A 25,449-nucleotide genomic window follows, 5' to 3' on the forward strand; every position below is an offset into this window, starting at 1 on the left:
TGAAAAGGGTTTTGGATGTGTTTGCTGTATTCATTGACCTGCCTTTTTAGTTTAACATATGAAACTGATAAAAGAGAAGATGCCTGATTTGGATTCATAAAATTAATCCTTCTCGTCAGTAAAACTACCATAAACACTGTAATAAGTCAAAACTGGGAATAGTTTTTGAAATACATATAGCAGAAATGTACTAACAATTCAGAAAATTGGGTGAAGAACGTGAAGAAGCAGTTGGAAGAAATGCAAGTGGCCAATAAATATTTAGAAATAATCATGTCACAAAGAAGCAGACCATCCAGATTTGCAGATCCATTTTTTAGGTGTATTTTGAATTGGTGGGTAATGACCTGCTTTTGTGAGAGAATTCTGAATAACTAATTAATTCATACATGCATTCTTTTTAGAGTAAAGAGCTGGATATCAAGGAGTTGAGTGTGATCTGCAAATAGTACACTCTTAGCTGTCAAAAAATTCATAACAGTTCCTTTCAGATATAAGAGCCAGACATTTTGGTTTGGACTATCACATAGAAGTGGACTGCCTATATTCCTGGGCATACAGTCCCAAATTCATTCTAGAATGTGGATGTAAATATATTCAATGGCAACTTTTATTTATATATGAATAGACTACACAGCAGCTAGAAAAATCCTCTACAACAAGAACAGTTTTAGTGAGTACTTATTATGTGCCATATGTATTGTGCTATAAATTTACATAGCTTATTTCATGTGATCATTATCAAAAGCTTATAAAGTAGGTATACAGAGAAGGGAAGTGAAGCACCAAGGTTAAGAAGCTTACATAACTTCATGCGTCAAGTCTGTAATAAAGCCAGGATTCAAACTCATACAGGCTGACTCCAGGGCCATACTCTATGATACTGTACAGATTGAAGCGCACTCATGAGGGAAGAAATGCACGTTTTGCCTAATGACTGTTCATATTATTTGTCCATTTTATATTACCCTTTTCAAGTCCATTTTCTACTTGAAATTAGAGAATTTTAAGAAGGCCTGCTTTAGCATTAGGATTTATGCAGATATCTTCCCCTAATCTGTCACTTCTAGGTATCATGTATCTTTTTGTTGTATAGACACTTTAAGTTTGGATAGTTACATTTAGTGTATGATAAATATGTGCATACAGTACAAATTCAGTCAAAATTAATATACAACATCAATATTTAATAGTTCTTTCTTCAGTTGCTGATGTTGGTCTTTTCTAAGATATCTTTCCTAATGTTAGGTTATAGAGATAGTCTCTTTTCAAAGCTTTGTTTTTCAGATTTAGTCTTTAGTCCAACTGGAATTTAATTTTGTAATTGGTTTGAGATAGAAATTTAGTGATTATTCTATCAGTAGAATTTTTTTGCATGTAGAAGACCAGTTGTGCCAACACCATTTTTTTTTCTTAATTTTATTTATTTATTTTTTTTCCCCCAAAACCCCAGTAGATAGTTGTATGTCATAGCTGCACATCCTTCTAGTTGCTGCATGTGGGACACGGCCTGAGCATGGCCGGAGAAGCGGTGTGTCGGTGTGCGCCTGGGATCCGAACCTGGGCCGCCAGTAGTGGAGCACGTGCACTTAACTGCTAAGCCATGGGGCCGGCCCACCATTTTTTTTTCTTTCTTTCTTTTTTTTTATTGTGAAATTTTTTGTTGTACATTATTGTTTGTCAGTCACCATATAAGTACATCCCTCCACCCCTTGTGCCCACCACCCACCACCCTAGCCCCTGGTAACCACCAAACAGTTCTATCTATTCGTGTGTTGGTTTATCTTCCACATGTGAGTGAAATCATGCACTGTTTGTCTTTCTCTTTCTGGCTCATTTCACTTAACATAATACCCCTCAGGTCCATCCATGTTGTTGCAAATGGGACGATTTTGTCTTTTTTTTATGGCCAACACCATTTATTAAATAGATCTTTGTGATGCCACCTTCATCATATACATGCTTAATTGTTTCTAGGCTCTTTATTCTTTTATTTTTTTTTAATAATTTTATTTATTTTTTCCCCCAAAGCTCCAGTAGATAGTTGTATGTCATAGTTGCACATCCTTCTAGTTGCTGTATGTGGGACGTGGCCTCAGCATAGCCGGAGAAGCGGTGCTTCGGTGCGTGCCCAGGATCCAAACCCGGGCCGCCAGCAGCGGAGCGCGCACACTTAAACCGCTAAGCCACAGGGCCGGCCCTCTTTATTCTTTAATCTGTCTACATCTATACTAGTACTATACTTTATGTGTATGTGTATCTGTGTGTGTGTTTACATGGTTTTAATTACTATAAATTTATAATAACTCTGTTTGCTTGGACAAGGATTTCCCCACTTCCTGCCACAGACATATTGTTCTTAGGTTTTCAAAAACTTCTCAGCTACTTTGGAACCTCTGTGATTCCATTTGAATTTTAGAATCAGTTTATCTTGTTCTAGGGAAAGAAATCCTGTTCGGATTTTAATTGGAATTGCAAAGAATTTATAGACTAGGGGCTGGCCCAGTGGCACAGCGGTTAAGTGCACGTGCTCTGCTTCAGCAGCCTGAGGGTTCACAGGTTCAGATGCCGGGTGCGCACTAACACACTGCTTGTCAAGCCATCCTTTATATGGGCGGCGTCCCATGTAAAGTGGAAGAAGATGGGCATGGATGTTACCCCAGGGCCAATCTTCCTTGGCAAAAAGAAGAGGATTGGCATCAGATGTTAGCTCAGGGCTGATCTTCCTCACACACAAAAAAATAAGAATTTATAGACTAATTGGAGAAGAATTGCATGAAATATCTTTTCTATCTATCACAAAGGTCTTTCAATTTAAGGGAATCTATTAATATAATTATCATATTCAAGAAAAAAGCATAATAAGATAAAAACCAGCACCGTGTTCACTGAGGAAAATGAGACACATTCCCACTAAAGTCAGGGACATGACCAGATTGCCTATGCTACCACATTTATTTACTATAATTCTGTATGCATAGGTGTACAGAAAAGAGGGGAAAAAAGAGATAAAAATTGGAAAGATGCATGCAAAATTATGATATCTAGATGATACAATTGTATATGTGGGCAGCTGAACAGAAACAAGAGAACTCAATTCAATATGGACACAAAATCAATAGCATCTAATATACAAAAATCAATAGCATCTAACATGCAAACCATAACCGCTCAAAAATAAAATGCAAGAAAGATGCTTAGAGTAGAAACAAAACCCTCAAGAAAAAATATCTGATATACGTGGGAGAAAAAAACCTTTAAAATATTACTGAGACTAGAAAAGGATTTAAATACTTTTTTTTTTTTTTTGGTGAGGAAGATCAGTCCTGAGCTAACATCTGTTGCCACTCTTCCTCTTTGCTTGAGGAAGATTGTCCCTGAGCTAACATCTGTGCCAGTCTTCCTCTGTTTTGTATGTGGGACACCACCACAGCATGGGTTGATGAGTGGTGTACAGGTCCGTGCCCAAGATCAGAACCCATGAACCCCAGGCCACTGAAGCAGAGCATGCAACCTTAAACACTATGTCACCAGGCCGGCCCCCTGTCAGTTTTTGCTTCATGTATTTTGAGACTCTGTTAGGTGCATATATGTTTATAATCTTTCTACAAGATTGACCCTTTTATCATTAGGAAATGTCTTTTAATTCTAGTAACAGTTTTGTTTTAAAGTCTATTTTCTAATATTAGTGTATTCACTCCAACTTTCTTATGGTTGTTCTTTATACAATACATCTTTTTCTATCATTTTACTTTCAACTTATTTTTATGTTTGAACTTAAAGTTGTCTCCTCTAGACAGCATATAGTTGGATCTTGCTTTTCTATCCACTCTGACAACATCTGCCTTTTTTTTTTTGGATTTTTTATTTATTACTAATGTTAACACTAAAGTGGTTTGCTTTATGCCTGCCATTTTCCTTTTTGTTTTCCATGTCTTGTATCTTTTTTGTTTCTCCTTATTGCTTTCTTATCATTTAGTGAATTTTTTCTAGTGTAAAATTTTAACTTCTTTAATGATTTTTCACTGTATTTTCTTTGTGTTTGCTCTAGGGCTTATCATATACATCTTATCAAGATCTTCTTCATATTTATACTAAATTCCAGTGAGATATAGAAACATTACTGCTATGTAGCTCTGTTCTCTGTTGCCATTTTGTGCTATAATTATTATACATATTACATCTATATGTTACAAACTCAATACAGTGGTGCATGGGTGTGTGCCTGGGGTCCGAATCTGTGAACCCCGGGCCGCCGCAGTGGAGCGCGCACACTTAACTGCTACGCCCCTGGCCAGCCCCAATAATGGCTGCTTTGAAGTCTTAGTGTGTTAAACCTGACATCTGAGCCCTCTCACAGGCAATTTCTGTTGTCTGCTCTTTTTCCAGTGTATGGGTTTCCCTCTCCTGTTTCTTTGTCATAATTTTTTGTTAAAAACTGAACATTTAGGCTGTATATTGTAGCAACTCTGGATACTGATTCCCTTCCCCCTTTTCTAAGATTTGTTTTTATTGTTGTTTACTTGTTTATTTGTATAGTGACTTGCCTCAATTATTTTAGTGAAGTCTGTTTCCCCTGTAGTGTTATGCTTTTGGTGTCACGCCTCAGAGGGCATAGCCTTGGACATGTACAAAGTTACCGTAGGGTGACAGTTTTAGCAGAGGTCTCTTTGACTCTCTATTTTCTCAATCTCTCTTTTAAGCTTTTCCCTTGTTTGGTACCACATCAACTAAATACCAACTGATTATTCTATTGTTTTTGACAGTGCCTGGGGCACACATTGCTCCACAGTAGGATCCAATTAAATTCAGGCCCGGGTAGTTTTTGAGGCAAGTGTTTGAGGTTTCTTCTGACTTCTTTCTTTTTAGTTGTCCTTTTCCCTGGTTCTGTCTGCTGAACTGGCCTATGCTTTATCTTGTTGTTGTTCTTTTTTTTTTTTTGTGAGGAAGATTAGCCCTGAGCTAACATCCTTGCCCATCTTGCTCTACTTTATATGGGACACTGCCACAGCAGGGCTTGACAAGCAGTGCATCAATCTGCACCCAGAATCTGAACCTGCAAACCCCGGGCCGCCAAAGTGGAATGCACATACTTAACCGCTACGCCAGCAGGCTGGCCCCTACCTTGTTGTTCTTAATTAAAGGGAGCTACCCACCTCCTCTTAATTGCTTACCACCAAAACCTCCTGTTTCTGAGTATGCCCTTAAGCTTTAGCTTTTCTTACTCTGTTTCAAAAACATTCATTTCCTTTGGGAGAGTTTTTGAGATCTTTCTGCTTATGGACTGTCTCTCCCTCGGGACAAAATCTTTGAGCCACAACTCTGGGCTTTTGGTGAGATAGTAGCCTCTGGTGTTCTTGATTTGCCTGTTTTGACGTAGAATCTTTGCCCTAAAAGTGAACTGGGATAAGGGTAATTGGTGTACCAGTATTCTTGACCTGCCGCACCTTAGGTAGAACCTCCACTCTAGAGCAAAGGAGCCTCTGACCTCTTGGCCACACTCACCGGGAACTTAGCTTCTTCAGGTTGGAGTTGAATGGAATGAGAATGTTGAACATCTGCCCCTCCCAGTGAGACACCATATCCCTTGTTTGGTAGCTAAGGGGAGAAGGAGCCCTGTCTTCTTAGCCACACCCACACGGAATGGATCTTCTCTCAAGCTGAGCTGGAGTGAGGAGAGGAAGGGAGCAGATTGGCTCAAATTCCACAGACTATCACAGTTTTTACCAAATTTTAGTAGATTTTCTTGAATAAATAGTTCTTCATTGCTGTATGCCCTTAGGACAATTTCCAGAGACTTAAAATTTAAAAAAAAAATACTTTTCACCAGTTATGCTTCTTTTTCTGGGAAATAGATCCATGGAATTCTTCACACTGCTGTCCTTTTGTGTGTGTGTGTGTGTGTGTAGCTGCCCTTAATATTTTTTCTTTGTCGTTGATTTTTGCCAGCTTTACTACTATATGCCTTGGAGAGGGTCTTTTCGTGTTGATATATTTAGGAGATCTATTTATTTCATTCACTAGTATTTCCAGCTCCTTCCCCAGGTTTTGGAAGTTCTCAGCCATTATTTCTTTGAACAAGTTGCCTGCTCCTTTTTCCCTCTCTTCTCCCTCTGGAATACCTATAATCCTTATGTTGGATTTCTTAATTGAGTCGGATATTTCTCGGAGAGTTTCTTCATTTCTTTTTAGTCTTGATTCTCTTTCCTCCTCCATCTGGAGCATCTCTGCATTGCTGTCCTCAATATTGCTAATTCTTTCCTCCATATTGTCAGCTCTGATGCTTAAGTCTTCCAGATTTGTCTTTATATCCTCTATTGTGTTTTTCATCTCTAAGATTTCTGATTGGTTTTTTTATAGTTTCAATCTCTTTTGTGAAGAAACTCATGATTTCATTGAATTGTCTGTCTGTGTTTTCTTGTATTTCATTAAGCTTTTTTATGACGGCTATTTTGAATTCTCTGTCATTAAGGTTATACATTTCTGTGCTTTCTGGGTTGACTTGTGGGCGCTTGTCATTTTCCTTTTCTGTCTGGAGATTTAATATATTTTTGCATAGTGCCTGTCGGTGTTGGCTTACTTTTCCTCACAGTGAAAATATATGGTCGCAGTTTCCTCTTGCTGCCACTGGGTGGGGGTCAAGGGCTGTGTATTTTGGCCTGCCTCAATCCCCTGGCACTCTCGTGGGCCCCTTGCTGGTCTGAGGCGTGGCTGAGCAGAGGCTTCTGGGGGTGAAGTGTGGGAACAGCTGGAGCTGGAGTGTGGGAACAGCTGGGACTGGAGCACAGCTAGGCTGAAGCAGCTGGGGCTTGGGTGTGGGTGGGTTGAAGCAGCTGCAGCTGAAGTACTGCTGGGCCAAAGAAGCAAGAGCTGATGCGCTGCTGGGCCGAAGGAGCTAGAACTGGAGTGCACTGGGCCAAAGAAGCTGGAACAGGAGAGCACTGGGCTGAAGTTGCTGGCGCCAAGTCAGCTAGAGCCTGACCACAGGCCAAACCAAAGCAGCTGGAGCCAGAGGGTGCGGGCAGTCAAGCCGAGGGAGCTGGGGCTGTGGCACAGTGGGGCCTGAACTGCCATTGCCTCTGGTGCCGGGGCGCAGGCTCACCCCCTGCTGGGGGCCACTGCCTGTGGGGGCGGGGCATGGTCACGCTGCCCCTGCTGGTGGGGCCCGGGTGCCTAGGGGCCGCTGCCTCTGGGGACAGGGCTGAATTGAAGCGCTGGCTGGGTGGGCCTGGTGGGGGAGGGGTGCTTACTTTCGCCTCCCCGATCTCAGAGGTTTCTCGCCTCGCTGTCCTCTCTGCTCTCCTGAGGGGCTAGCTTATTGAAAGTACCCTCGCAACAGTTCCGCTCTCTCCGTAGGGGGATCCCCACAGACTGTGAGGGGTCTTGGAGAACGCCGGTTTTCTCGCAGTGAGCTGCCCTTCCCCTGCGCTGAGAGCCGCGTGGTCTCAGTCTCTGGGTCGCAGTCCTTGGAGAAGGAAGTGAGCTCCTCTTACCTCTTTCCACTTACTCTGGGGATTCAGTCCTCGGGTGTACGGCTGCCTGGGTGCCTCAGACGTCCCGTGTGTTGTGTGAATAGCTGCTGTTGGAATATGAATGTCCTTTTTGTTGTGTCTTAGAGGGGGAGAGTTCAGTGGGGGAAGCTCACTCTGCCATGATGCTGACCTCACACTGCTATCCTAGAAGTAGAATTCATAACTTTTTAAAACTTACCATTCTATCTTTTATTACGTGTTCTTTTTATATCCCAAATTTGGTTCATTGTGTTTTACTGTTTTTCTTGATTTAGGCTTGACAAGTGTTTGTCTAATTTATTAAAATGATCAAGGTGTCTGTTTTTGGAAATGGAGATATATATATATGTGTGTACACACACACACACATATATAATGGCTTTTGTTTTTTTTTATGAGGAAGATCAGCCCTGAGCTAACATCCGTGCTAAGCCTCCTCTTTTTGCTGAGGAAGACCAGCTCTGAGCTAACATCTATTGCCAATCCTCCTCCTTTTTTTCTTCCCCAAAGCCCCAGTAGATAGTTGTATGTCATAGTTGCACATCCTTCTAGTTGCTGTATGTGGGACGCGGCCTCAGCATGGTTGGACAAGCAGTGTGTCAGTGCGCGCCCGGGATCCGAACCAGGGCTGCCAGCAGCGGAGCGCGCGCACTTAACGACCAAGCCACGGGGCCAGCCCTATAACAGCTTTTTTTTTAAGTGTAAAATTAATTTTTACATTTACCAAGTCCTACATATCAGGTAGTTTACTCCAAAGTTATTTTAATGATTATTCTCTCACTCTTCACCTAAAATCTTGAATATTAGTTTTTGTAAGTTCATTTGACTAATTTGGTTAATACAGTATTGGGTAGTAATAGCAAAAATATTTTATGTCTGCCTTTTTTCAAACACTGATTAGCGAAACCATTGCCCAGAGGCCAGTTTTCTACATCTTGTTTTGTCTTCAGTATTCCTCCCCACTGCTTCATCAGACTTCTCTCTGCTTTTCCAAGTGAGGATGATGTCCCATCATCATGGGCTTTTGATTTTGATTTTTTTGTCATGATATTTGTCCTGTGGTTTCCCAGCATTGGTGATTTCACATGCTTTCAACCTCAGCAAGAAAGATTTTAGGTGCAGGAGTTCTTGTGTGCCCAGTTGTCTGTCTTGAATCAGGGGATATTTGTGGGACTCTTGGACTTCCTGCCGATTGGAGAAGAAGTATAGTATATGGATAAGAACATGGGCTCTGCAGACACACTACTTGGGCTGGCATCCAGCTCTAGCAGATATTTTAGCTCTGTGACCATGGGAGAGTTACTTGTAGCCCCAGTTTCCTTACCTTTTAAATGGATAATAATAATAGCTACTTCATAGCCTTATTAGGGGAATTCTAAAAGTTAATATATCTAAAGAAATTATAGGGCCGGCTCCGTGGCTTGGCGGTTAAGTGCGTGCGCTCTGATGCTGGCGGCCCGGGTTCGGATCCCGGGCGCGCCCCAAGGCACCACTTCTCCGTCCAACACGAGGCCGAGTCCCACGTACAGCAACTAGAAGGATGTGAACCTACGACATACAACTATCTACTGGGGCTTTGGGGGGAAAAACATGAATAAATAAAATCTTAAAAAAAAAAAAAAAAAAAAAAGAAATTATAACAGTGCGTGCCACATAGTGAGTCCTCAATAGATGACAATGATGATGATGTCGATGATAGTAATGACCATAGATTATAAAGAGAATTTCCCAGAAATATTAATAGCAATTCAGCCTTCGGTGATTTCCATTTGTATTTCCCATTTTTCTCTACTAGTCTACTCATTAGTCTATCTCATTAGTACTGTTACTTGAATAAATTCTTCCAAATGTGGGATATATGGACGCTTTTCTTTCTTTGAGAACTGGCAGATAAAGATTTTTCCTTATTTCCTTACTTGGATATTGAAGTTTTCAATGGGGAGAAAGAGTTAGATATATGTGATCAAGTAACATTCTTTTCCAGAAATTTGTCATTTGTGTCTTGGCTTCTGTTACACCACTCTCATGGTTTTAATTCTAATCTTCTGATTGTAAATAAAACAAATAAGAAACAAAAACCTGAGTCCTATTCTTTGATGCTTAACTGTTGATTCTGTCCTTGTTCCTTTACCTACCATGTCTGTTCTCTACAAACACTCATATCCTTCAGCCATGGATTCAGCTCCCAATTTTAGGTTGATGGCTAACAAATTCTCATTTATTATCCTTTCTTCATACCTATAACTGCATAGTGGACATTTTCCTTTGGAAGCCCTATAGAAATTTCAAATTTGCACATTCATATTTTTGTACCTCTTCTCTTTCCTCCTGCCTTATTTCTCTTTCCCTCCCCACTTTCTCCATATTCCCTTTCTCACTAGATCACATGATCACTTGGACAGATTCTGAGCCGCTTACCTGTGAGTCATGTCTGACTCTTCCAGTGCAAGTCAGTGACCACCATCTCCAGTTTCCTGCATAATAGATGATGAATACATAGGTGTGCTGACTCAATAATTAACATCACCTTACAGGATATTTCTACTATGGTTTGTTCTCCCCCACAGTATAATACAAGATTAGATAAATAGGAAGACTTAGTATACAGTTTTTAATGAACTCTGATCCCTGGAGACTAGCTAAATGACTTCTTACATGTTCTGACCACTGCATCTAATTTTGATGACTTCATATTAATTAAGGTTCTATTTTTACAGGAAACAGTGACATTTAAGGATGTGGCTGTGGACCTCACCCAGGAGGAATGGCAGCAAATGAAACCTGCTCAGAGGAACTTGTACCGGGATGTGATGCTGGAGAACTATAGCAACCTAGTCACAGTGGGTAAGGGTAGATTTGCCATTTTACATGGAATTCCTTTCCATTTTTGAAATGTATGAATACTTCTAACTTGCCAGATAAATCTAGCCTTCCCTTTCTTCACATGATTGTGTGTACTCATCTTCAGGGTAGAGGCTAATTACTTTGTGTCGCTGTGGAAGTTCCTCCATCATCATTCTTCATAAGTCCTCAGTCCCCCAGAACTCAGCCCAAAATCTGGATAGTTGTCTCCAGCATTAATATCCAAGTCTTTCGCTGTTTCCCATGATAGGCTATCAAGTCACCAAACCAGATGTGATCTTCAAGTTGGAGCAGGAAGAGGAGCCATGGGTGGTAGAGGAAGAAATGTTTGGGAGCCACTGTCCAGGTGAATAAGTGAAAAGGCAGCTCCAAATGAGAAAGCCACATGACATTTGTTCGGGGGTTGATACCGTTTCACATTTTCCAAGATTTTCTTAAAGGCCCTAGTCTTCTAGAGTGGTATGAATAGATTGGATTACTGTGACGTTTCCAGATACTGTTTTCTTCCTATATTGGAGCTATTTTCAAATTTTAGAGGGCCAGTAACCCCATCTGATTTCAGGATGCCAGCCTTCCCTAATTCATTTACAGCCTTATTTTCAGGATTTTTGTCCCTCTCTATGATCCATAAGCCCTCTCTTTCCTTTGTGTTCATAGTTTTATTTTCTTATGCATTCAGTATTTTATGGGTGAGTAGCATTTTAGAAACATATTTGTTTCACACTAGAGTCCTTTTAATTTCTTACCCTTTTGAAAAGCCTCAGATGTGTTTTGTAACAGGACTCACACTTCCCATTGTGCTTCACAACCCTCACAGTCCCATGTAGCTTTAAAAGTGTCTGGCTTAGAAATTGGTGCCTCCTTCCTACTTATTCCCACCTCCCATTACTTTAATTTTTTGAAAATAAAATATATGCCTACTTGGTTAAAAAATATGAATAGTCCAAAAGACAAATTGAAAAGTGAGTCTGTCTCCCTCTTATCCTTGACACTCAGCCCTTTCTTTTCCAACTGCACACACTTCTTTTTCAGAGTTGTGATGGCTATTCTTGATTGTTATTTTATCAAAAGAATTGTAGATTCGACTCTCTATTTCCAGAGAAAAACAACTGTTGGACTTTTTAGGAAATGTGTTAGATATATAAATTAACTTTTGGAGATTTGACATCTTTATAATATCAAGGTTTTCTATCCAAGAACATGCTCTGTCTTTGTTTAGATCTCTCTACTTTTGTGTCCTTCAGAAATGCTTTCCAAGTTTTCCCTTTATAGCTCTTATACATTTTTTATTAAGTTTATACCTAAGTATTAGACAAGAGAAAAAAAAATCAGTCCTATAAGAATTTGAAGGAAACCTATAAATCCATCTTATTTTAAGATGATAAGATTGTATCCCTGGAAAACACAAGAGAATCAACTGAAAAAAAAAGCAAAAAATAGTAAGAGAATCCACTAAGATGGTAGGATATCAAATTAACAAATAAAAATCAATGACTTTCGTATATACTTCAACAACCAAGTAGAAGATATAAAGGAAAGGAAACCACATTTATAGTCATTAACAATAAAGATAAAATACTGTTCCAGGCGTGCGCATATAACACTGTACAAAACAAAATCCTGTCTTCATAGAGCTTATAATTTAATGGAAATGAGAGTCCCTGAGGTTTGGCACATAGGACGATATCATTTTTTTTTTAAGGTTTATATTTGGTTGCTCATCGGTTATATATAAATTTCTTGAGCCATACTTTCTTTCCTGGAGGTTTCTGTAGACAGTGCCCTGAAGACTTGGGACAATCCTCTACTGTCTCCTGGCTTTGAATGTTGCCTGGAGAAACCTGAGGCCTGATTGTCCCCCTCGTAGATAACTTGTTTTGTTTGTTTGGATGCCCACAGGTTCCTTTTTCTTTAAAGCTTTAAAACTTTATGAGGCCTATTGATCAATCAATGTGAATTTTTCCTTTCAACTTGTATATTCATGTTTTTTGGTTCTTGTAGCATCATTGTATAGATCTGATACTGGTTCCTTTTACAATGATCATTTCTCATCTTTGAATGAAGTTGTTTCTTTCTGGACCCACTATTTACAGAAGGAGTGTTGAAGATTGTCCAGAAGGATGCTCTGAGCTAGGAGGAAGCCTTTGTTGCTCATATTGACCTCCTTTATCACACAAGGTTTTGTGTTGAGAGTTGGCTTGCCCGTTACTTCTCTTGAGTTAGAGACTATTAGTTGCATGATTCCTCTAGCACTCAGTATCTCCTCCACCCTTCTGTGCCAACGGACTGCTTATACCAGAATAATGACTATTTGCATCTCCTTGTTTAGCTCTGCCCTCCCTACCATTTGACAGGGCCAGGTGCAGACCATTGTGTTCCTGCCGCCAGTCTCAACACATCTGGATCTCATCGTTGCAAATAATGGCTCCTTCATTTTGCCCACAGAGTGTGCCTTCAGTTTTGGAGAACTTGGTTCACTGTGCTTTCTGTCTGAGATAAAAAAGAACAGCCACTATCTCTGGGTTTCTTCCCAACTTGGTTCAATCTGTTGTCTGGTCTTTCCTTATACTCTGGAATTGGAGTTTAGCTGCCTTTTAGTTTCATTGAAGATGTATTTTCTTTTTCCATTTCTTCTTCATGTTTGCAGAGGGAGAGGAGACAGAGATATTTAATTTGACTGTATTGAAACAGGAAGTTCTCTATGCTATATTTGATCCCATGAATCACCCTTCTTGGAAATGTCTTTCTTCTTTGCTCCTCTCTAAAAGATTCTGATTTCTCCTCAGTTCCTATTTATTGTTTATTTCTTCTTCCTTTATGAAATATCTTTTACATGACTTTTTTTTCCAACCCTCACAGACATTATCCAAAACAGTTCTAAATTACATACAGACTTCTTTTTCCTTTATGTACCTTCATGATATAGGTTTGTTCATGCCTTTAAGTCAGTATTTAACTGCAGAAATGACAACATTGGAATATGTATCTTTAATGTCTCCAGTATTGTGAAACTCGTCACATCTTTTCCTTTAATCATGAGTGCTCTTACCTGTCCTGGTTCTGGCAGTTATTTAACTTTGAGCTCAATTTCCAATACAGTCATGCATTGCTTAATGACAGGGACATGTTCTGAGAAATGTGTTGCTAGGTGATTTTGTTGTTGTGCGAACATCATAGGGTGTACTTATACACACCTAGATGGTATAGCCTACTACACACCTAGGCAATATGGTATTAACCTTATGGGACCACTGTTGTATGTGCGGTCCGTGGTTGACCAAAACGTTGTTATATGGCGCATGACTGTAAATGGTCTCGAGCACTTCCAGCCATTAGAGATCTCCCCCACCTCTGAGCTAAATTTTTACTATATGTCTACCAGAGTGATTTGGAGTCTGAAAACACATACTGTCTTATATATGTTTTCACACTTTGATGTCTGAGATTGAAATTATTAACCCATCAAGAGAAAGAAAGTCTGTCTTATTGCTCATGAATAAATGATTCATGAATTGATTAATGTAGAGCAGTATTTGGAGAGATTTTTCATACTGCTTTTGTTGTTTTCAAATATTTACTTACAGACATTCAAAGTAAATGCAGAGTAATTCAGGTTACAGTAAAAAGACAAGGCAGAGCCACATGAAATATTGTTGAAATCTTAAATTGCATGTTAAGCATTTATTTAGTAAATGAGTGAATCAAACAGAGACTACCTTAAAAGTTTTAAGAGAAGGACTATAGAAGGAGTAACAAGATTGAGAAAGTTTTTTTCTTTTTTTTAGAGAGCTTGGCATTAAAGCTGTTTTCCTGTAAGATCTGCAGATTCTCAAGACATAAAAAATGAGAAAAACATAACAAAAGTTTGGAGAGTAAAATTGTCGGGACATGTTTGTGGGGTAAAATTAGAGGCACAGCCTGATTGGAAGAGGGTGGACTATAAGGGATTAGTGAAATGGAGGGTGGGTTATCTAGTGTAGATCAGAGAGTTCTGAACTTTGCTAGCCTTCATGCCCTCTTTTATATTTTAAAATTTTTCTTGGTCATTTAGTTTAATTTTTTCCCTTTTTTAATCACTGAAGCTATGATTTTGCCTTGTGCATGGTGGCAGCAAGGGTACAATGGTCAGTTACAAGCAGGGGCTTAGAAGATATTTGTACATTTTTTAACCTTTATATTCAGTTATCTGAATTTTAAGTTACTCACAGTTGATGGAAATCTAGAAGTATGGAAAACCAATGTAAAGCTAGTAATATAGAAAAGAATGTTATTTGGGGTGACAGTATGTCAGACATGAAGAAAGAACAGAAGCAAAACACAGCAGGATTTGCTGGTAAGGACAGTTTCAGTGTCTAGAAATGAACATAGGATAAAATGAGAGGACCTGCTGTTAGAACACTGCAGTGATTCAGATCTTGAACAAAGATGGCTTGCCTTCTGCTCTTTTCACTGGATGCTTGTATGCCATGTTCTTTAAGCATATATGAAAATGAATTGCAGTTAGATGGAAAGTTGGAGCTGTCTCCATAGTTACTACCAATTTGGGGTTGGATTTAGTTTGGACAGCCTAAGCTTCAAGTGTCTTTATGCAGCAATAAGGGAATTAGAACTTTATGAAAATTAATTTTCTTGTGGTCTGTAGAGTGGACGAGAGAGAGACTTCTCAGGATCATGTGGCAGTTAATCTAGGCAAAAGTAATGAGAACTTGGGTTATAATTTGCTTCTCTAAACCTAATGCTACTGTTATTATTTCTCTTTTACATTCTTTCTTTTCCTTTTGATGTGCATTTTTAATTTTTCTCAAAGTAATACATGTACTTGTTTTAAAAAACCATAGAAATACAAGGCTCATAGCAGTCCCCTGCTCTGACCTCACATTTTACCTTGTTTGGGCAATTATTTTCAACTTATTTAGCTGTTTCTCTTGGTATTGACCTCCATATTTCTAAATAAATGTGCTTATATGTTAAAAAAATTTTATTATAGTCATTTTCAAACATTCACAAAAACAGAAGTGTAAGGAATCCTCATGTATTCATCACTTATCTTCGACAGTGATCAACATTTTGCTAGACTTGTGTTATCTCTCTCCCCCACTTTTGTTTTATTTTTTTTGCTGAACTATTTTACATTTCACCTTTATTTTATTTTTTTATTTATTTTATTTTTTTATGAGGAAGATCAGCCCTGAGCTAACATCCATGCCAATCCTCCTCTTTTTGCTGAGGAAGACTGGCCCTGAACTAACATCCATGCCGATCTTCCTCCACTTTATATGGGATGCGGCCACAGCATGGCTTGACAAGCAGTGTGTTGGTGCATGTCCGGGATCCGAACCCAGGCCGCCAGCAGCGGAGCACGTGCACTTAACTGCTACACCATGGGGTCAGCCCCACTTCACCTTTAAATACTATTCTATGTATCTCCAACAGATAAAATTTTTAAAAATAACCACAATATTACTATCACACGTAATAACATTAGTAATAGTTTCTTACTATCATCTGATACTTAGTCTCTGTTCATATTTTCTCGATTGTTTCAGAATGTCTTTTTATGGTTGGTTGATTTGAATCAGGATCCAAATAAAGATCAACACATTGCATTTGGTTAATATATCTCTTAGGTCTGTTTTAATTCATAAGAGTTCCTCCTCTTCCTCCCCCAACTCATTTTTTCCCCATTGTTTTATTTGTGAAGAAGCCAGGTCATTTGTCTTCTTGAATAAGGGTCAGCAGTTTTTCTCTTTAAAGGGCCAGATAATAAATAGGCTTTGTAGGCTATGTAAGGTCTTGCTTGCCTATTCTTTCTCTCTCTCCCTCTCTCTCTAACAACCCCTAAAAAATGTAAAAAACATTCTTAGCACACAGGCTGTACCAAAACAGTCTATAGCTATTGTTTGCCAACCCCGGCTCTAGAATGTCCCACATTCTGGATTTGGCAATTTGCTCCCTCATGGTGTTGTTTAACATATTCCTTTATCCCATTTTTCCTGTAATCTGGCTTTGTTATATTCATGTTCATTTCTTTGGCAGGGAGACTTCATAGATGGTGCCGTGTACATCTTATTGCCTCTTATCCTGTCACCTTGTCCCACTTTTAGAAATATTGAGATTAATCGGTAGATTCACGTGTTGTGAATCAGAATCCAACTATTTTAAAGATTCTTGTCAACCTTTCATTTAAGGGTTTTAGCAACTGTTGATGATCCCTGCCTGGATCCATTATTTTTTTAGAGGTTCCTTCTACTTTTATTAGCTGAAATTCTCCCATAAAGAAGAACTCTTTCATCAACTATTTGATTACCTGAAATACAGTTTTTACAGGGCAGGAAAGAGGAATACTTGACTTTTTTCCTTCAAAAACTTTTAGCATAATGACTGGTGTCCTAGCAATCTCCAGTTTGCTAAGTCAAATCATTATAAATTTATATACTTTGAGCATCAAAATAATATTATCACTGCACATGAATGTATTATTAATAAATATCATTTATTTTAATGCTCAGATTGTCTCTTTAGCTAGAGGATTCTTTAGCTAATTTTGTAAATTTCCTGCTCTAGACATGGGAATAGCCATTTCTTTAAAAACCCCTGCTTCCTTAAGTGGGAAATGATATTTGGAGACCACAATCTGGGCACTATGGTTGCTCATTAGTACTGGGTTATCATTGCTTCTAGAGATTTTAAGTGGACAGAGCTAGGAAAAATGCATTTTTTTGAAAGAAAATATGTATGTGTTTATACTGACACAGCCAATTCAAATTAAAGAGTATAAGGTTGTTCCTTACCTTTTTTGCTTTGTATTTGTATCTTTTATACTGAAAATCTTGGCTCCTTATTGCACTAAAACATTTATTTGTTTAATCCATATATATTTCTCCACCTTGGCACTACTGACATTTTGGGCCAGATAATTCTTTGCTGTAAGGAACTGTCTTGTGCATTGTAGGATGTTTAGCAGCATCCTTGGCCTCTACTCATTAGATGCTGGTAGCACCATCCCCCTATCTCCTCCCTCCCCCAAGTGTGACAACTAAAAATGTCTCCAGACTTTCCAGACATTGCCACATGTCCTGTGGGGGTCAAAACTGATCTATCTCCCTCCCTCTCTTTCCTTAAGTTTCTTTATATATATATTAGTTCCAAATTAACAGTAATACCAATCATACTACTAAAAAAAAAGAATATTGAATGTTTAAGATTTATTTGCATGTATTTTTTTCTCCCTTAGAATAGAATCAAAGTGCCATGTTTAAATTCACTTGAAGTAATTCTTCTCTGTGTGATTATGGCCCTAACTTGATGTGTAGGTTTACTTATCTCCATTTGTTTTCCATTTTTAGGAGTTGTTTTGGCTTTTTTTCTCCTTTTTTGATTTAATTTTTTTTCATTATGTAAAATACTTACGTGATTCCAGTGTCAAAACTGTAAAACAGGAGCTGACCCAGTGGCATAGTGCTTAAGTTTGCACACTCCCCTTCAGTGGCTCCGGGTTCACGGGTTCAGATTCCAGGCTCAGGCCTACACCACTCGTCAAGCCATGCTGTGGTGGCAACCCACAAACAAAATGGAGGAAGACTGGCACAGATGTTAGCTCAGGGACAATCTTCCTAAGCAAAAAGAGGAAGGTTGGCAACAGATGTTAGCTCAGGGCCAATCTTCCTCACCAAAAAAACAAACAAAAAAAAACCTAGAAAACAAGTCAGAGATGTCATGCTTCCATTCAGGATATATAGGTGAAAAAAAGTCTGTGCAAAATAGCATTTAGAATATGCTACCTTTTTTTGTAAAAAAGGGTGGGAGGGTTGTGTGTGTGTATGTATATATATATTTAAAGAATGTAAGAATTATCCAAAAAGTAATAAAAGTGCTTACCTGTAAGTCAAAGCAGGAATCAGTGTTTCAGGAACAGAGTGAGAGCTAGACTTCTCTGAATATGCTGTTGTTTGATAATTTTCTAATTTTCATCAACTTGATAGTAATAAAAGATGAGTTTAGTACTCTTACACTACCACCACGGCTTCTCTTTTCATTTCTCTCTGAATATGGATATATCACAATTTTTGGCTAAATCAGTTTTCACTGCTTACTTTGTTCTGATTGTTGATACACATGGTCCCCGACTTATGTTGGTTTGACTTAGGATTTTTTGAGTTTATGATGGTGTGAAAGAGATATGCATTCAGTAGAAACCATACTTTGAATTTTGATCTTTTCCTGGGTTAGCAACGTGTGGTATGATACTCTCTCCTGATGCTGGGCAGTGGCAGCGAGCCGCAGCTCCCAGTCAGCCATGCAATCAGGTGGGTAAACAACCCATACGCTTACAACTATTCTGTACCTGTACAGCCATTCTGTATTTCACTTTTAGTATGGTATTTGATAAATTATATGAGAGATTTAACCCTTTATTATAAAATAGACTTTGCATTAGATTTTCCCAACTGTAGGCTAATGTAAGTGTCTGAGCACGTTTAAGGTAGCCTAGGCTAAGCTATGGTGTTTGGTAGGTCAAGTGTATTAAATGCATTTTTTTTTTTGGTGAGGAAGATCAGCCCTGAGCTAACATCTGCCAATCCTCCTCTTTTTGCCGAGGAAGACTGGCCCTGGGCTAACATCCATGCCCATCTTCCTCCACTTTATATGGGACGCCGCCACAGCATGACTTGACAAGCAGTGCATCGGTGACAAGCAGTGCATCGGTGCGCACCCGGGATCCGAACCGGTGAACCCCGGGCTGCCGCAGTGGAGCACACGCACTTAAGTGCTTGCACCACCAGGCCAGCCCCTAAATGCATTTTTGACTTATGGTATTTTCAACTTATGATGGGGTTATTAGGATGTAATCCCACCATAAGTCAAGGAAGATCTGTGTATTGTTACTACTGAGCCAAGAAATGACTATTAATTACATATCTTTATATAACTTTTTGTCATTCCTTCAGTTACTACTTGCCCCATTTTTCTGTTTGCTTTGTTTTCTATATATTTTTAATGAGACTCTCAAATTCTTTGATTAAATAAGGAATCCATCAGTGTCATTAGTTTACCTCATTTTGATGCATGAAAAGATAAAAGGGAAATTCTAAAAGTCTTGTAGCTAACAATTTTTTGATGCTTTTTGAGTAGGAGATGTACTGTAGAATGGTTGGATTAGAACCTAGGAGTTTTTTGTGGAATCCCAAATGCCAGTTCTATGGGTCTTTTATTTTTAATCTTCCCATTGCCTGCCCGCAGGTACATGCCAGTATTCATGAGACTATGCAACAGAAAGGGATTGGAGGGCTCACTATTCAATCTATAAATGTTCACATAATCCCTCATTTTTTGGTGTTAGGCCTTTCCTCTCCGTCTGCTTCACTTGTCCCTAAGTCTAGAGCCTCTATGGGTTCATTTTCTTTCTTTCTTTTTTGTTTTTTTTGTGAGGAACATGAGCCCTGAGCTAACATCCGATGCCAATCCTTCTCTTTTTGCTAAGGAAGATTGGCCCTGGGCTAACATCGTGCTCATCTTCCTTTACTTTATATGGGACACCACCACAGCATGGCTTGACAAGCGGTGCGTTGGTGCGTGCCCAGGATCTAAACCTGCAAACCCCGGGCTGCCAAAGTGGAGCGCGCAAACCGAACCACTATGTCACTGGGCCAGCCCCTCATTTTCTGAATTCTCTAATTTTTGAACTTTTCCACTATTTTGTGGCCAAATCTCTTTGTTTCTTGACGTTTGCATCTTCATAGTACTTTAACTTTTTAGCTCTGTTATCAGTTAACAGTTCCCTATATTCCTTTCATCTTCCAGTATTTTGTTGAAGTCTCTTGTTCAGCCTTCTTTACACTCCTATTTCCTTTGTCCTTGTGGGTTTGACCCTTTATTCTTTTACTGTTATTTTAATGGAATTTTAAGGAGGAAGAGAAATAAACATATACGTTCAATCTGTTGTATTAAATCGCAAGTGTTAATTTTATCCTCTAGTCGTTTGACTCCCTATCCAGTCACTTATGTGTTTGCCCTTTCATCTTAATTATTCATTTTACTGATTTCTGCTTTGTATAAGTACACTTTTAAAATCAATCAAAGCTACTTGGGCCTATAAATGTCAGTTTTCTCTCCATAATATTTTCTATAGGAGTTAATTTCTCCAACCTTAGGAACTAGGGACATTTGCACTTTGGACTTCTTTCATATTGGTAGACTAGAGCCAATATTAAAAATCAACCTCACATTAGCAAATTTCTGAAATGTTATTAATAGTGTAGTAGCAGAAAAATTCAAAACTAATTATTTTTGGTCCTCCATTTTAGAAGTTTGGGAAGTTGATGAACAGATCAAGAAGCAACAGGAAACACTTGTGAGGAAAGTCACATCCATCTCCAGGAAAACTCTGGTTAAGGAAAATGTCATTGAATACAAAAAAGTTACAAAAATATTTCCTCTGAGCTCAGACATTGTTACTTCAAGACAAAGCTTCTATGAATGTGACTCACTTGATACAGGGTTGGAACATAATTTAGACTTAGTTAGTTATGAGAAGGGCTGTGTAAGAGAGAAAAATTATGAATGTAATAAGTATGGAAAACCATTTTACCATTGCTCATCCCATGTTGTAACCCCCTTTAAGTGTAATCAGTGTGGACAAGATTTCAGTCATAAATTTGACCTCATCAGACATGAGAGAATTCATGCTGGAGAGAAACCCTATGAATGTAAGGAATGTGGAAAAGCCTTCAGCAGGAAGGAAAATCTTATTACACATCAAAAAATTCATACTGGGGAAAAACCATATAAATGTGATGAATGTGGAAAAGCTTTCATTCAGATGTCAAACCTTATTAGACACCAGAGAATTCATACTGGGGAGAAGCCTTATGCATGTAAGGATTGTTGGAAAGCCTTCAGTCAGAAATCAAATCTCATTGAACATGAGAGAATTCATACTGGAGAAAAACCCTATGAATGTAAGGAATGTGGAAAATCCTTCAGCCAAAAGCAAAATCTTATTGAGCATGAGAAAATTCATACTGGTGAGAAACCTTATGCGTGTAATGAATGTGGTAGAGCTTTTTCACGAATGTCATCTGTTACTCTTCACATGAGAAGTCACACAGGAGAGAAACCCTATAAATGTAATAAATGTGGAAAAGCGTTCTCTCAGTGCTCAGTGTTTATTATACACATGAGAAGTCATACAGGTGAGAAACCCTATATATGTAGTGAATGTGGGAAAGCCTTCTCTCAAAGTTCATCCCTTACTGTACATATGAGAAATCATACAGCTGAGAAACCCTATGAATGTAATGAATGTGGAAAAGCCTTCAGCCGGAAAGAAAATCTCATTACACATCAGAAAATTCATACTGGAGAGAAACCTTATGAATGTAATGAATGTGGGAAAGCTTTTATTCAGATGTCAAACCTCATTCGACACCAGAGAATTCATACTGGTGAGAAACCCTATGCATGTACAGTATGTGGGAAAGCCTTTAGTCAGAAATCAAATCTCACTGAACATGAGAAAATTCATACTGGAGAGAAACCTTATCATTGTAATCAATGTGGAAAAGCTTTCTGTCAGAGACAAAATCTCCTTGAGCATGAAAAAATTCATACTGGAGAGAAACCATTTAAATGTAATGAATGTGGTAAAGCCTTCTCTCGAATCTCATCCCTTACTCTTCATGTGAGAAGTCATACAGGGGAGAAACCATATGAATGTAATAAATGTGGAAAAGCCTTCTCTCAATGCTCGTTACTTATTATACATATGAGAAGTCATACTGGTGAGAAACCCTTTGAATGTAATGAATGTGGGAAAGCCTTCTCTCAAAGAGCATCCCTTTCTATACATAAGAGAGGTCATACAGGTGAGAAACGCCGAGAGTACTAAATGAGGCCTTCTCTTAAATTCAACCCATGCTCTACTTAACTTTTGAAATATCTTGGCATAAACTCAAAAAAATGAACAAGATCTTTATGGAAAAGTTGTAAAGCTTTATTGAAGGGCATAAGACTTGAATAAGTGGAGAGAAATACCATGTATGTAGATGGAAAAACTCAATGTCATAAAAATGTCAGTTCTCCCAAAATTAATCTATAGACTTAATATACTTCCAAACATCTAACAAGAATTTTCCTGGATCTTTACAAAATGATTCTAAAATTCACGTGAAATAGGAGTTGATGGATTGCTGAGACAATTTTGAAAAAGAACAGAGAGGACACACCTTCTACTATATACTACACGTTATAAAGTTATGGTCATTAAATAGTGTGTGGTATTAGTGCACAAATAGGTAAGTAAACAGATTTTACAGAATAGAATGCCTAGAAATAAACCAATGAATATATGTGAACTTGCTGTATATTAGACATGACACTGAGAATCAGTAGGGAAATGATAGCCTAGTCAATAAAAATTGGAGTATTTGACTCTCCATACTGGGGAAAATAAAATTACGTACTATCTTATAACATAAAGAAATGGAATTCCAAAGGACTTGAACACTGTATTGTGAAAAGCCAAACTCTGAAATTCTTGGAAGGAGATACAGGATATTGTCTGTGACTTTGAGGCAGGGAAGCATTTTTTAAAAGACAAAAGGACTCTGCAGTTCCACTTCTGGGTATATATCCTAAAGAAACAAATATGCATAAGAACTATATATATCTGAATTGAAAACAACCTAAATATCGAGGGGGTAATTCATGAATAAAATGTGATATATTCAAATAATGGAATAGTATACACAGTTAAAAGCAATGGACTAGATCTGTATTTTGTAACATGGGTAGTTATCTAAAACAATGTTGAGTGAAAAACATCAAGATCCAGATGAAACATATTGTATAATGGCATTCATGTAAATTGGAATGAGATTATTCATAAAGAACAGAACTATGTTTTTATTATCGAAATATGTATGTATGTAAACTATTTGAAATGAACTAGAAGCATACATACCAAATTATTGTTAGTGTTGTCTCTGGCAAGAGATTAGGATTGAGGCTGTTGATCAAAGGGGATTTTTAGCTTTACTTGTATAATTTTTATGCCTTAAAAAACAGATTGGTAGCATGTAAAATAAATCTTAAAAGTTAATGGTAATATGGATGTCTTGTCTTAATAGTGTTTTTGTAGTTATTTCTTAGAATTTATGGACTAGCGGAAGCCTATGCCCAAAGACAAAAACGTTATAATGGCTTCATATGCCCTATCAGATGCTGAACTATTTTATGAAAAATATTTCCAGAAAATTAGTAATTAGAATAGTCCTATTTACTATATAAAATGAAATTAGCATATTTTTTCAATCTTATGATGCTTTTTTTTTTACATTTTACTATTTCTGAAATTGAGACTCATCTTTCAAGCATTTGTGTCTTAGATTCAAGTAAATATGTAATTATTAAAAATTTGCAAATCAGATGGCAGTGTGACAAATCAAATGCGATTTTATTTACTACTTTAGGGCATCATAGTCTACTAACGATCCCTCCTATCTCAGTGTGTCTTGCATTATTTGACAATAGATTCGTTGGATTCATAGCTAAATAACAATATGCTTAGAGTCATTGTGGAGAGAATAAGATTTTCCTGAGAAATTAACTCTGTGCTGGGCCGGCTCCGTGGCTTAGCGGTTAAGTGCACGCGCTCTGATGCTGGCGGCCTGGGTTCGGATCCCGGGCGCTCCCCAAGGCACCACTTCTCCGTCCAGCGTGAGACCAAGTCCCACGTACAGCAACTAGAAGGATGTGAACCTATGACACACAAGTATCTGCTGGGGCTTTGGGGGGAAAAAAATGAATAAATAAAATCTTTAAAAAAAAAAAAAAAAAAGAAATTAACTCTGTGATATTCGTTTTCTTGCCCTGCAAGTTTCCATACAACCAGCATAGGCATTAATATCATTATTAATTATTACAATATTTTGAAATGAGAAGGTCTTTTATTTTCTTGAGGTGCCCATAAGCAAGTATGTAAAATTGCTTCACTCTTAACCTACAGATCATTTTATTCCTTCCAGAATGCTTGACTTATACAACCTATCTAGTTTTGGTTGAAAGTGGTGGTCTCAGACCCTGAGCAGTAATAACCGAGTTCCTTTAAAAGTATCTCATTCTCTCTAACAATACATGAGCCAACTGTTACTTAAGGTAATTTTGTATCATGGCAGCTCTACAATATTACTTGATATACAGAAAACTATTAGTGCCTTTTTTAAAAGGAGGTTAGGATTGGGGATTGTGATCAAAAGGGAACTTTAGCGTTGAATGTTTGAATGTCAACCATATTTTTTTGAAGCTTATGTCACAAAACTAAATATGTCTCTCTCAAACTAAAGTTGTGAAGTACAAGCATGACTATATCAATTTTGACTTTTATTAGCTCTTTTTGAAGATTGACAGTGATTTATAATTGTAAATAGCAGGGACTGTTTTTTGTGAAAACAACAATTTACCAAAACTTGAATATCTAAGAGTATTGTCATTTTATAGTCTCTTGTTTAATTCATTTTATATGAAGTCCAATTTTGCCATCACACCTAATTTTTGTAGACTTCTTTTAAAATAGTTTTCAAAGTTCATGTAATATCTACATAAGAAAACCTGTGTAAATATTTTTATTTGCAAGACTTGTTTTTGTCTAAACTGTCATTTTTCTCTCTGATTTATTTCTTTGTGTTTATTTGGCTTACACTTCATTTAAATCCTTTGCCCCTTTCTTTACATAGCTTTGGAGTCAACAGAAAAATTTTAAATTTCACTTATGGTCAATAAAGACCACCTTAGGTGCCTCTTTTGGCCTCTCCCAGTAAGAGTGGCTGTGTTTATTGTGAGATAAATGCCTCGGAGTAAACCTGAATCCCAAGTCTAAGAAGGGTGTTTTACTGATCATATGTCAGCCAGAAGATGATCTGGTCTCTGTAAGTTAATTTCTTTTCTTGTCCTAAGGAGTAGAAATAAGGTATAAGTGACTGAGATAACATCTGAAAAGATCATTAATCAAATCATGATAAATCCCTCTTTACTGGATATACAGTAAACTGCTGCCTGGAGAATTTCCATTCTAGATTTC

The 25,449-nt window shown here is 38.0% G+C and overlaps 1 protein-coding gene across 2 annotated transcripts in view; it reads left to right on the top strand.

The window, feature by feature from the left end:
- Positions 1-24,997, top strand: part of ZNF568 (zinc finger protein 568) — a 40,484-nt gene extending 15,487 nt beyond the window's left edge. Inside the window, exons 5-7 of one of the 2 annotated variants that reach the window (XM_087422104.1) lie at positions 10,229-10,355; positions 10,624-10,719; positions 20,681-24,997. In XM_087422104.1, the coding sequence (XP_087278230.1) occupies positions 10,229-10,355; positions 10,624-10,719; positions 20,681-22,260 (1,803 nt within the window). In that variant the 3' untranslated portion in view covers positions 22,261-24,997. Of the gene's footprint in view, positions 1-10,228; positions 10,356-10,623; positions 10,720-20,677 lie in introns of both variants that reach the window. The other variant, XM_087422103.1, reaches the window with a different exon arrangement.
- Positions 24,998-25,449: the final 452 nt, after the last annotated feature.

This window comes from Ceratotherium simum, chromosome 33 (assembly GCF_057802395.1).
Source record: "Ceratotherium simum simum isolate JZ-2026a chromosome 33, ASM5780239v1, whole genome shotgun sequence".
Taxonomy (NCBI): domain Eukaryota; kingdom Metazoa; phylum Chordata; class Mammalia; order Perissodactyla; family Rhinocerotidae; genus Ceratotherium; species Ceratotherium simum.